At 45.5% G+C, this 12,178-nt stretch overlaps 2 protein-coding genes across 2 annotated transcripts in view; one reads left to right on the top strand and one right to left on the bottom strand.

The window, feature by feature from the left end:
- LOC123768412 (PR domain zinc finger protein 15-like) overlaps positions 1-12,178 on the top strand; it is a 509,712-nt gene that overhangs the window by 189,787 nt on the left and 307,747 nt on the right. The window contains exon 3 of the mRNA XM_069336362.1: positions 3,494-3,579. The gene's annotated coding sequence lies outside the window, so the exon portion shown is untranslated. The remainder of the gene's footprint in view (positions 1-3,493; positions 3,580-12,178) is intronic.
- On the bottom strand, positions 4,249-10,687 carry LOC123768410 (oplophorus-luciferin 2-monooxygenase non-catalytic subunit). The gene is made up of 4 exons (XM_045758902.2): positions 9,895-10,687; positions 8,536-8,691; positions 6,305-6,409; positions 4,249-5,092 (listed from the first exon to the last, which is right to left on the bottom strand). The coding sequence occupies exons 1-4, from the start codon at positions 10,670-10,672 to the stop codon at positions 4,950-4,952; spliced, it is 1,182 nt and encodes a 393-aa protein (XP_045614858.1). The 5' UTR covers positions 10,673-10,687; the 3' UTR covers positions 4,249-4,949.

The following is a 12,178-nucleotide window of genomic DNA, read 5'->3' as shown; positions in this document are numbered from 1 at the left end:
AAATTTTGCCCGTTTTCTATTACAATCATGAAGTAAAGAAAATTTAAAATTTCTTTGAATAACTAAACTAAACTTCCAAAATTTGTTTAATTAAAGTCTGTTATTACGTTCATTACAGATCCATAAAGCGCCGAGCTCTTTGGATAGACGTTTATGGGGCTCTTTGTTATTTATAAACGCCAACAGGTCACTGCCTTATTTTGATTCCTAGGACATTGTTTATACACGCCCGTCTAATGGTCTCGGTATATAGTACATTCGGCTGCGTTCTTGACTCACAATCGGGAATTCCGTGTTCGAATCCCGGGCGGGACAGAAATGGTTGAGCGAATTTCCTATCGCCTAATGGATCTGTTCACCTAGCAGTAAATAGGTACCCAGGAGTTAGTCAGTTTGTTATGGGGGTTGTATCTCGGGGAGGATGAGTAGTTCGACGCTATGAGGGGTACCTTGAGGTTACCTTGAGGTTACCTTGAGGTGCTTCCGGGGCTTAGCGTCCCCGCGGCCCGGTCGTCGACCAGGCCTCCTGGTTGCTGGACTGATCAACCAGGCTGTTGGACGAGGCTGCTCGCAGCCTGACGTATGAGTCACAGCCTGGTTGATCAGGTATCTCGATACGAGCCATAAAAGTAATAATATATATATTTTTTTTTTTTTTGAGATATATACAAGAGTTGTTACATTCTTGTACAGCCACTAGTACGCGTAGCGTTTCGGGCAGGTCCCTGGAATACGATCCCCGCCGCGAAGAATCGTTGTTACAACCAAGTACACATTTTACTGTTGCGTTAAACAGAGGCTACAGTTAAGGATTTGCGCCCAGTAAATCCTCCCCGGCCAGGATACGAACCCATGACAAAGCGCTCGCGGAACGCCAGGCGAGTGTCTTACCACTGCACCACGGAGACTGTAAATAATAATAATATAATAATAATAATAATTCACTGTGTAGGGGGGGACAGGACGCCAGAGTATATTCATAGTCGTTAGGCTTATATCGAGGTCTCAACCGAGATTGAATTACTGACTTCGCCTCACAACAAACTGAATAACTCCTGAATACCTACTTACTGCTAGGTAAACAGTTGCATTAGGTGAAAGGAAATGTGCCCAATCATTTCTTTCCAGCCTGGGATTTGAACTCGGAATTTTCAATTGTGCGTCGAGAAATAACCCGACTGTATTACCGGGACCGTAAGTTCTATAGTTTAATATATAGGTCTTATCCATACACTTTCGCGCTCTCAGCGTTCAAAAAAAAAAAATCATACCCTAGATGCTTTGGGCGCTTCGCGCGCCGATGCGGTAAGACCGAAAAAGTGTACACTCTTTTGACTGTCCTGACAATAATTGAAGACGCACGTATTTAAATTTGGTATCACTGTGTTCGCAATAAAATTGTCTATAAGAACATATCTATAAAATGCCGCCAAAGTATAAGGATTATCAACACCAAATAAAAAACTATTCAGATCACTAGCCGAGAGCGCCAAACAGTAACAAAATGTTTCCACTCTCTTAATGGTTGCGAAGCCTACAGTTGTCCTACATCGCTAATTGTGGTATCATTGGAATCGCAATAAAATTATCTACACGGACATATGCATATAAATATAGATTCAATGTCGTAGCCCACCCAAACCAGTGTGGGAAGTGGCCGAAGTGTTACCCGCGGCAGCATATCGGCGAAACTCGCTTTGAAAAGTGTATATTCAATTCACTGTCCTGACATTATTTGTCGATGTATGTATTTCATTTTTGTACCAATGTGCTCGCAATAGAATGTTCTATAAGAACATAAGTATTAAAGGTCACATAAGGATGCGTTCGACCGGCAACATATATAAAAACTACGTCGATTATACGCGTCGTGTCAATAATACAATTGTTTTACCACGATGATTCACTGCCACGTCGTTCTCTTTAATAAGCTGTTCGGCTATTAGAGAAAACGTAAATTTTATGGCAAACATTTTGTAAACTATTCCCAAGTTGATCGGATAATAAATGGATTTTATACAAATATTTTTGCTCGTGACTCCCGAGAGGGGCACGCGTGCGGTGTGATTAATAATATTGGTGACAACGACGGTCTGCAGGAATGCGCCAAAGTGTTATATTAATTAAATTAAATTAAAGAGCTATATAATATATAGTTTTAATGCTGTTGACCCTTAATTTGGTCCGTTTTCTGTTACTCTCACAAAGAAAACTTATGAAGAAATTTTCAGTCTTTTGAGTAACTAAGCTAAACTTCCTAAATTTTTTTTTTGTCAGTACAGACCTGTATTTATATCGTGCGTTCATTACAGATCCAAAGTTAGTTATCAAGAGAGAGAGCGCTAGACCACTACGACTATATTAGCACTTGAAAAGAATATCGAGGATAAGGATTTAGGATAGGACGGAGGAAAGGAATAGTGCCCAACCATATTTTTTTTTTTTTTTTTTTTTGAGATATATACAAGAGTTGTTACATTCTTGTACAGCCACTAGTACGCGTAGCGTTTCGGGCAGGTCCCTGGAATACGATCCCCGCCGCGAAGAATTGTTGTTACAACCAAGTACACATTTTACTGTTGCGTTAAACAGAGGCTACAGTTAAGGAATTGCGCCCAGTAAATCCTCCCCGGCCAGGATACGAACCCATGACATAGCGCTCGCGGAACGCCAGGCGAGTGTCTTACCACTTCACCACGGAGACTGGTATTAACAGTCGGGGAGTGAACGCCGACCTACCTTTAGGAAGCGAGACTGTCATTCTACCGTCCAGTGCAAGTGGTTGGGCTGTAAGGGCCCACGGGTCACTTCCTTATACCTAGGATATGGTTGGTACACACCTAGTGCCTAGGACATGGTTGGTACACACCTAGCTCCTAGGATATGGTTGGTACACACCTAGTGCCTAGAACATGGTTGGTATACACCTAGTGCCTAGGATATGGTTGGTATACACCTAGTGCCTAGGACATGGGTGGTACACACCTAGCTCCTAGGACATGGTTGGTATACACCTAGTGTCTAGGACATGGGTGGTACACACCTAGCTCCTAGGACATGGTTGGTATACACCTAGTGCCTAGGACATGGGTGGTACACACCTAGCTCCTAGGACATGGTTGGTAAATTGGTTTTAACTTAATGTTTTGTAAAATGACGGAGAGGGTAATTAATTTTGAACACGTTTTATGTGGTAATTGATCATAAATTTTATATTTTTATGTTTTTTAAATTTTATATTTTTAAATTTTAATGGTATAAATTTTGTTTCCAAGATTTATCATTGTGGAAGTTGTGATTTCTTTGTATATATAACTTTTTGGTGTATTATTTTCTTACGTCTTTTATCAAACAAATTATTATTTCCTAGTTATTTTCTTTATTGCTTATTTGCTAATTGTGTTATTTTCTTATATATTTACATTAAACTGTTATATATTTAACCCTGTGACTTCCTTTATTAATTTAACTTCTGTCTGTCCCGGTGGTACAGTCGGGTTAGTTCTCGACTCACAATCGGGAATTCCAGGTTCGAATCTCGGGCGAGTCCTATCACCTAATGCAACTGTTCATCTAGCAGTAAGTAGATACCCAGTAATTAGTCATCTTGTTGTGTGATTGTATCCTGGGAAGGGTCAGTTGTTCGTCCTCAGCTGCGACCTGAACATAAACCTAACCTAACCTAAGCTAACCTAACCTAACCTAACCTAACCTAAGCTAACCTAAGCTAACCTAAGCTAACCTAAGCTAACCTAAGCTAACCTAACCTAAGCTAACCTAACCTAAGCTAACCTAAGCTAACCTAACCTAACCTAACCTAACCTAACCTAACCTAACCTAAGATGTAACACTGGCTGCCTGACCCCGAACACAATTAAATTATGAATTATCATGTATATCGAAACAGGAATTTATTAGAATGCAGGTAAGTGCAGAGGGCCTATTGGCCCCATGCAGTTAACAGGGTACACTGAGAGGTGTACCCTGCTGCCTCTCTGTGTATATATATATATATATATATATATATATATATATATATACACAGTCTCTCTCTCTGTATATATATATACAGTGCCTCTCTCTGTATATATATATATATACAGACAGTTTACTTTAGTCCTGAACACTTTAGTACTGAGCATCCTTGTTGAGCCGTTCGTCTGTTGTCGTGGTGACCTCAATAGCTCTCCCGCGGTTAATTGGATTTACACGACACAAAACCAATATATATCAAAAGAAAACAAAAAGTATATTTTCAAAATTGTATGAAGTTTATTAACAGGAATAACAGCATCAGTGTATTAATCACTGTCAGAGTTTATCATCAGACACAAAGTCCAACTCTGCCGGGAGGGGAGGGGGGGGGGGGAGATTAACATCGCCAGGGTAAACAGAGAGTTGGACACGCTGTTGAAAACGGAGACATATTAAATATAGAATAAGAGAGAGAAATAAAATAACAGAGAGTTGGAAACGCTGGACACCTGCGAATTTTCTCTGGTGGCCGTGGCCGCAAGCATGCTGGTGTTCTCCGGTGATCGTATTACCTAGAATGATAACGATCATTGTCAATGATGGTAAAGTGTGTGTCAGTGTTCCTCGTTGATGATGACCGCATGTTGATGTTCTAGTGACAAGATAGCTATCATGTTGATATCATTTACCAGCCAATAGCACCACTCCGTCAGCGTCCCTCCCAAATGACCATGATAGCATACCAATCTTTTGTTGATTCATAGTTAATGCAACGTGAAAGTTTAGTCCCAATTTAAAGGATGATGCAGACTATCCTAGAAGACGCCCTGTGAAGCACAGAGAATCGTCCACTGATGATACTTTATCGTGGCAGATGATTGCGATTGATTGCAGCAATTGACTCAAGCGATTGGTTACGAGTGATGATGCTGTTGACTCCCTGTGTTGGGGGCCCGGTAGAGTGGGAGGAGGGACTAGCACACCTCGGCGTAGTACGCCGGATCAAGGTCCGCCAAGAGGTCCCCGTTCTCACAAGTGGTCATGCTGTCCACGAACTTCAGGAGCGTCGTGTTCCTGACGAGCCAAGCAATGTCGCAGCCGCAGGCCAGGGGGTTGTCTGAGGGGGAAATGTGAGCGGTTAGGAACACATTGCACAAGAGGAGGGAGGGGGGGGGAAGATTTATACACACTCTAAGGTATAACCCGTTTCTCGGTGTATATATATCTATATATATATACACTGAGATTGATTGTTGCCGCCGAAGGCGGCTAGTTTATTGCTCATCCCATACTCATCCTGTGAGCGGTAGCGCAAAAGCATTACAGAGGGCACAAAAGGTCTTTATCAGACCTCATCTTAGATTATTACTTAAACAATTTCTTCTATCCTTCACACCTTATATACACTGAGAGATTACTTTAGTCCTGGACGCTGTTCAAGACTAAAGTATTCTTTCTGGTTGGTCAGTAGGTGGTTGTCGTTGTCTCCTTAACAACCTTCTATCGGTTGATAGCCGCTAAGCCCAACCAAATCAAACTAGGCACACTGTTACAGTGGATAACTGGGATAATTGAGACGAACAACCAGTCTTCTGGGGCGTGACTGGACTTACTGGTGAAAACTGGGCTTTACATTACTTTATTTTTTTTTTATTCTTTATTCACAAGCGTGAATAAATTACCTTACCGAGATTTTTTTGTTTTGGGGGGACCTGAGGGGACGGGGGGGGGGGTAATAGTAAGAGCAGGTTACTTGGGCTCTCAGAATAAAGTGCATTGGAAGATTAAATTTCAAGGGGAAGACTGAGTTACCTGATTAAGATTGGGCTACTTAGTGAACATTGGGCTACTTAGAGACGATTGGGCTACTTAGAAAAGATTATACTTCGTAGGGAAGATTGAACTACTTAGTGAAGATTGCGCTACTTACTGAAGATTGGGCTAGTTAAGGAAGAGTGTGCTACTAAGAGAAGACCGAGCTATTTAGAAAAGTTTGGGCTACTTAGAGAAGATGGAGCTACTTACACTGGGCTACTTGGCAATAAAGAATCAAACCTTGATGAGAAGGAATTTCTTGACAAAGACTGTGTATAAGGTGTTAGGAATAGCCACCTGGTGCACGTGTGACCAGCTCGTGAACGTGCCCCCAGCTGGTGCACGTGCCCCCAGCTGGTGCACGTGCCCCAAGCTCGTGCACGTGCCTCAAGCTCGTGCACGTGCCCCCAGGTGGTGCACGTGCCTCAAGCTCGTGCACGTGCCCCCAGGTGGTGCACGTGCCTCAAGCTCGTGCACGTGCCCCCAGGTGGTGCACGTGTGGGCCACAACTCACACTTGAAGTCGAGTGTGTTGCCCTCCTCAAGCACGGCCCGCCAGACCTCCTCCTCCAAGACGCTGATCTTGTTGTTGTAGAGATACACGAAGCCGCCCTTGAGACCTGCAACCAGGTGAGACACACAGGTGAGACACGTGGGTGAGACATACGGGTTAGACACACAGGTGAGACACATGGATGAGACACATGGGTGAGACACACAGGTGAGACACAGGTGAGACACACGAGTCATGCTATAACTACTACAGTAGGCCTACTGGCACATGTCAGGCAGGAACACTACAGTAGGCCTACTAACTTTACTCGTGTAATTATTAGGAATTTAAATAGATTTTTGTATACTGTATATTGTATTGTGCTATAATATATGTAATTGGGCCTTGTAAGACACATTCAAGTCCATTTATTGAAACAATAAAATACATCTCAAAGGGATAGAGTAGCCTAGGCTATTTCCCCCCCCCCCCGCCCCTTTTAAGACAGATTTTTGGTGGAGGAAATTAACTTTGTAATCCATGTGTGTGTGTAATCCTTAGTGTTACGGGGTTTATAATCCTTCTGACGCCTGGTGACTCGTGTTGTACGATGAGTGATCAAGCTCACTTGATTGATTGATGAAGAGTTGATTGATTGATTGATGAAGATTAAGCCACCCAAGAGGTGGCACGGGCATGAATAGCCCGTAAGTGGTGGCCCTTTTGAGCCATTACCAAAATCTGTGGAGGACACGAAGCTGAGAGTTGAAGATGACTATCAGTAGCTTCTAGTGTTATAGTGTTATACATCCCGTAGTTTCGGTGTAATGGCCTCGTTTTTCACTGGTGGATGTATAATGTATGGAGACCTGTTCGTCTCCCCAAGGGCGGTATATATAGTTAACAGTTTTATGAGGACTAAGAGACACATTCAGTTTCGTGAGATTATTGTCATAACAACTGAGCCACACACTGTGAGGTGTGTTTGTGGAGGGAAGGTAAGGGAATTATGAAGGGGGGGGGGAACCGACCTGCCATTACGACTATATAGCACTGAGAAGGGGTCAGGATAAGAATCTGGGAAGGGACGGGGGGAAGGAATGGTGCCATACACTTAGACGGTCGGGGATTGAACGCCGACCGGCATGAAGCGAGAACACCACCTCTACTACGTGGGAGGAAGCATTCCCGGAAAACTCCAGGCCAGTTGAGGCCTGCCTGGTGACAGGACCCCATGACTGCAAACTGTTACGGCCCCAGGGGCCCCCTCAGGAGAAACACGGGACGCAAGCCACGTCAGTAGCGACACACAGGTCCACACACCACGCCGGGGTGACAACGGAAGGGGCTGGACGATAACAACCGTACCCCCATGGCAGCCCAGAGCGCATTCCTATCTGAAAATGCATATAGTAGTGTTTGTTGGCTACTACTACTTTGTTTTACTGGGTGGCGTGTGAGGCGTCGGAGCCAGACTGGTGGAAAGTGACCGACACTACCTGCATCATTACTGTCCACCCCGTCCTCATAAACAAAGACCCAAAGTCCATTCCATGCTCCCGCCATATCCACTGTTTATGAATGAAATACGGTTTACACACACCACTCACAACTGATGACGTTCGAACACTTCCGGAACAAGTGCCTCAATGACGAATTTTGTTCGAACCATAATACTGTAAAGGGGGGGGTAGAAATAGCCTAAGTTACTCTATTCCTTTGAGATGTATTTTATTGCCTCAATAAATGTACTTGGAACACTCTAAATGCTTCACCCGTGTACTCCAAATGCAAATAATAGAACCTAACGTAACCTAACCAGTGCCTAAATATGTACAAAATGCGAATATTAAATAATATTAATTTATATTTGAGAAAATTCCTGTTTTGAATGAACAGTACGAGTCTTTGGGGTCGACCGCTGGATGGAATTGACTTGGTCTGAGGACGGGTTGGGATTAACGACCAGCTGGCTGGCTTCCTCTCTCTACCAGGATCAGGGGCGGGGGGTGGGGAAGGGAAGGGAACTATCAGGGGGAAAGCGCCAAGTCATTACGACTATGTAGCACTGGGAAGGGGTCAGGATAAGGATTTGGGATGGGACGAGGGGGAAGGAATGGTGCTCAACCACTTGGATGGTCGGGAGGGGGGGGGGAAGGGAAAGTGATGACTAATGACCTGGTCATGACAACTAAAGCTGGAGAGAGTGCGGGAGGGGGATCGAGTGCCACGTATTGTGGAGTACATACTGACCGGTGACGCCGCCTGGGAGGACGACGGAGATGCTGTTGTGGTCGAGGTGGATGGAGGCCCCGAACACCCTCACTTGGATGGCCTCGATGTGCAGGTGGGTCAGCTCGTTCCCAGAGAGGTCGAGCCAGGTCAGGTTGGCCAGGCCAACAAACGTTCCTGTGGGAGGACACCAGGTCGGGTGTAAGTAAGCTCTCACACCAGGTGCAGCCGGCCAGTATTTTGTCCGGATTGCTTCAGGCTCAGTTGCTCTTAGATAACTTTATTAACATTATTGAATGTTAGAACGTTTTGTATTACTTGATTGTTGGTAGGTGAGGGTATGACGAGGGTTGTACTCACCTAATTGTGCTTGCGGGGGTTGAGCTTTGGCTCTTTGGTCCCGCCTTGTGTATGTATGGTGATGTATTCACCTAGTTGTATTCACTTAGTTGTGTGGCGACGATGTGTATGTGTGGCGAGGATGTGTATGTGTGGCGAGGATGTGTATGTGTGGCGAGGATGTGTATGTATGGTGAGGATGTGTATGTGTGGTGAGGATGTGTATGTGTGGTGAGGATGTGTATGTATGGTGATGTATTCACCTAGTTGTGTTTGCGGGGGTTGAGTTTTGCTCTTTCGGCCCGCCTCTCAACTGTCAATCAACTGTTAACTAACTACTTCTTTTTTCTCTCACACCACACCACACACACCCCAGGAAGCAGCCCGTGACAGCTGACTAACTCCCAGGTACCTATTTACTGCTAGGTAACAGGGGCATTCAGTGTGAAAGAAACTGATGTATATATGTATCGAGGCTGTGTATATGTGGCGAGGGTTGTGTATGTGTGGCGAGGATGTGTATGTGTGGTGAGGATGTGTATGAGTGGTGAGGATTTGTATGTGTGGTGTGGATGTGTACGTTGTGTGGCGTGGATTTGTATGTGTGGAGAGGATGTGTATGTGTGGTATGTGTATGTTGTATGGTGAGGATGTGTGTGTGGAGAGGATGTGTATATTGTGTGGATAGGATGTGTATGTTGTGTGGTGAGGATGTGTATGTGTGGTGAGAATGTGTATGTGTGGCGAGGATGTGTATGTATGGCGAGGATGTGTATGTGTGGCGAGGATGTGTATGTGTGGCGAGGATGTGTATGTGTGGCGAGAATGTGTATGTGTGGCGAGGATGTGTATGTGTGGCGAGGATGTGTATGTGTGGCGAGGATGGCAATGGTATGTAACAAATGTGCAGAGATGTGTACACATCTCATCAACTTGCTTCCCACCCTCTCGACACACAAGAGAAAGCTCGCCTCCGTGAAAGGTCCCCCATCTTCTGAGATTATTATCGTCTCAGAAGACAATATTAATCGACAGGTTTACCTTCAAACAAGTTATTAAGTCCAGTGTCGAAGATGGACACAGCGCGCAGCTCTGGCATGTCGGCGAAGGCCGTGTTGGAGAGGCTTGACAGCGGGTTCTTGCCAATACTCAGAGAAGTCAGCGAATTGGACGAAATGTGCGGCAGTTCATAGAGTTTATTGTCATCCAGGACTATCTCCTGAAGTCGCGTGAAGAATTGAATATCGTCGAAGTTAAACGAGGTGAGGTAGTTGGAACCGAAGTTGAGTTTGAGTGCGGTAGAATAGCTGGCGGAGAGAGACCCGTTCTCCACCTCCTCCAGAACGCCACCGTGAATGAACACTTCTTCGAAGGAGACGTTGCCTAGAGCCCCGGCTCTCAGCACCTTCAGGTGCGTGTTGTTTTCAATGGTCAGCTTCTTAAAGGGGGGAAACGCCACGTTTCTAGAGAACACCTCGGCCAGTTCCTCCTCGCTCTCCACCGCTGAGCAGTCCAGATATGCAGACTTTGAGAGGACAAAACAGACACAAGGAGACAGTTCACCTGCGCTGGGACAGCTCGGGTCACTCAGGTCGTCCCAGTTCACTGATTCATCAGCAACATCACCTTCCACACACAGGAACACCGCCAGAAGTAAACATACGAATCGTTGGTAGGTCTCCATGTCGTGGGCGTCCCTTAAAGACAGCTTCAGATTGTGATGATTGAAGCTTGAGAGTGACGGGAGCACTGGAGACGCCGACGCAAGGCTCCACACGCCACACCTTAGAGTCAGTACTGGGCCAAGCCCCGTGAACATGGAGGATGGTGTGACAGCTGATGGGGGGGGGGGGGGAGTGTGGGAACGCGTCCACCTGCGTAAGGGACAACAGCGATAGACAGAGCCGTCACAGGGTAGCCCAGATATTTTCCTACTGTCTTGTGTCAACGCCTTTCTGTCCCACAATCATCTCGAATGTTCCATATTCATCTATATTGTTCCACATTCATCTCTACTATCCCACACCCATCGATGCTGTTCCACAGACCCGTCTCTACTGTTCCATATCCCATCTCAACTCCCCCAACCCCTGGTCTACTGAGCCACACCCTTCTCAACTGAGCTCCACCCTTCTCTTCTGAGCCACACCCTTCTCAACTGAGCCACACCCTTCTCTTCTGAGCCACACCCTTCTGTGTTATCTGACCTGATCTGACCCAACCCGTCCAGCACCCGTCTTACCTGACCGCATCTTTGTCTTGTGTCTCTCTTTCTTGACCCACACCTGTGTCTACCGTCCCATTTAGTTGTTTCTGTTGCACATCCATTCTATACCTCCCCACACCCTTCCCTACCTCCCCACACCCTTCTATCCCTCCCCTAATCTTCATCTCTCTGGTCTTATATCTAATGTGTCAGGGAGTTCATGCAGGGTGGAGTTGGGATGGGAAGGGATCGGAGATTTTGGATACAAGATTGTCGGAAGGTCAGGTGCTGGAATGGTAGGTATGAAAGCAGTGTGTAAAAAATAGGAGTCTAGAGAGAATTGTGGGCAGAAGAGTAAGAGTGAAAGAGGGTGGGGAAGGAGGGCTTGGATGTAGTGATGGGGTAAGAGAGAGGATAATTCAGTAGGAAACAGACTGAGGGATAACAGAGGCTTGAAGTGAGAGTTGCTAGAAATGGGTCAGGCAGGATCGAGGGTGTGGTGGTGAGGTGTACATTCAGAGGAACTGATCTTGGTAGATTGGGAGGATAGGTTGGGTGAAGAGCGGTCGAGTTGGACATGTATATGAGTGGGATTGGGTGGTTATAGATAGGAGCTGCCTCGTATGGGCCAATGGGCTTTCTGCAGTTACCTTTGTTCTTATGTTCTTATGATTGGGAGAAGTGACTTGGTGCCTATTCTGGGATGTCTAGAGTGTGTATTCATGTACTCACCTATTTGAGTGAATAGGGGAAGAAAGGTCTGACCCATATACGAAGGTCAGGTGGCACTCGCCATACACAATGTTTATTGTTCAACAGCTTCATCTGTGATATACCTGTGGCTGCCCAAGCGTCTCGGGCTGCCTGGCTCTGCCATAACATCGACAGTCTGTTCTTTTCAGAGACAGCATTATACAGTCAGTTGTCATGAGTTGGTATCAGTGTGAGTAAAGTCACCTGCGACCGCTTAGATAATTGTGTAAATATCCTCCATGAATATCATCCCAGTGATGTAACCTGCAAGCATTCCTCTCTCTCTCTCTCTCTCTCTCTCTCTCTCTCTCTCTCTCTCTCTCTCTCTCTCTCTCTCTCTCTCTCTCTCTCTCTCTCTCTCTCTCT

The sequence above is a fragment of the Procambarus clarkii genome, chromosome 35 (assembly GCF_040958095.1).
Source record: "Procambarus clarkii isolate CNS0578487 chromosome 35, FALCON_Pclarkii_2.0, whole genome shotgun sequence".
NCBI classification, from domain to species: domain Eukaryota; kingdom Metazoa; phylum Arthropoda; class Malacostraca; order Decapoda; family Cambaridae; genus Procambarus; species Procambarus clarkii.
This window is presented reverse-complemented; position numbering and strand designations above follow the sequence as displayed.

What these genes read in the sequence shown, in the direction of transcription:
- LOC123768410 (XM_045758902.2), bottom strand. Translation starts at nt 10,672, where the DNA reads ATGTTCACGGGGCTTGGCCCAGTACTGACTCTAAGGTGTGGCGTGTGG. An exon ending in ACTTAATAACTTGTTTGAAG is followed by an intron (nt 8,692 to 9,894) that starts GTAAACCTGTCG and finishes GTCCTCCCACAG; the next exon opens with GAACGTTTGTTGGCCTGGCC. An exon ending in CAACACACTCGACTTCAAGT is followed by an intron (nt 5,093 to 6,304) that starts GTGAGTTGTGGC and finishes TTTCCCCCTCAG; the next exon opens with ACAACCCCCTGGCCTGCGGC.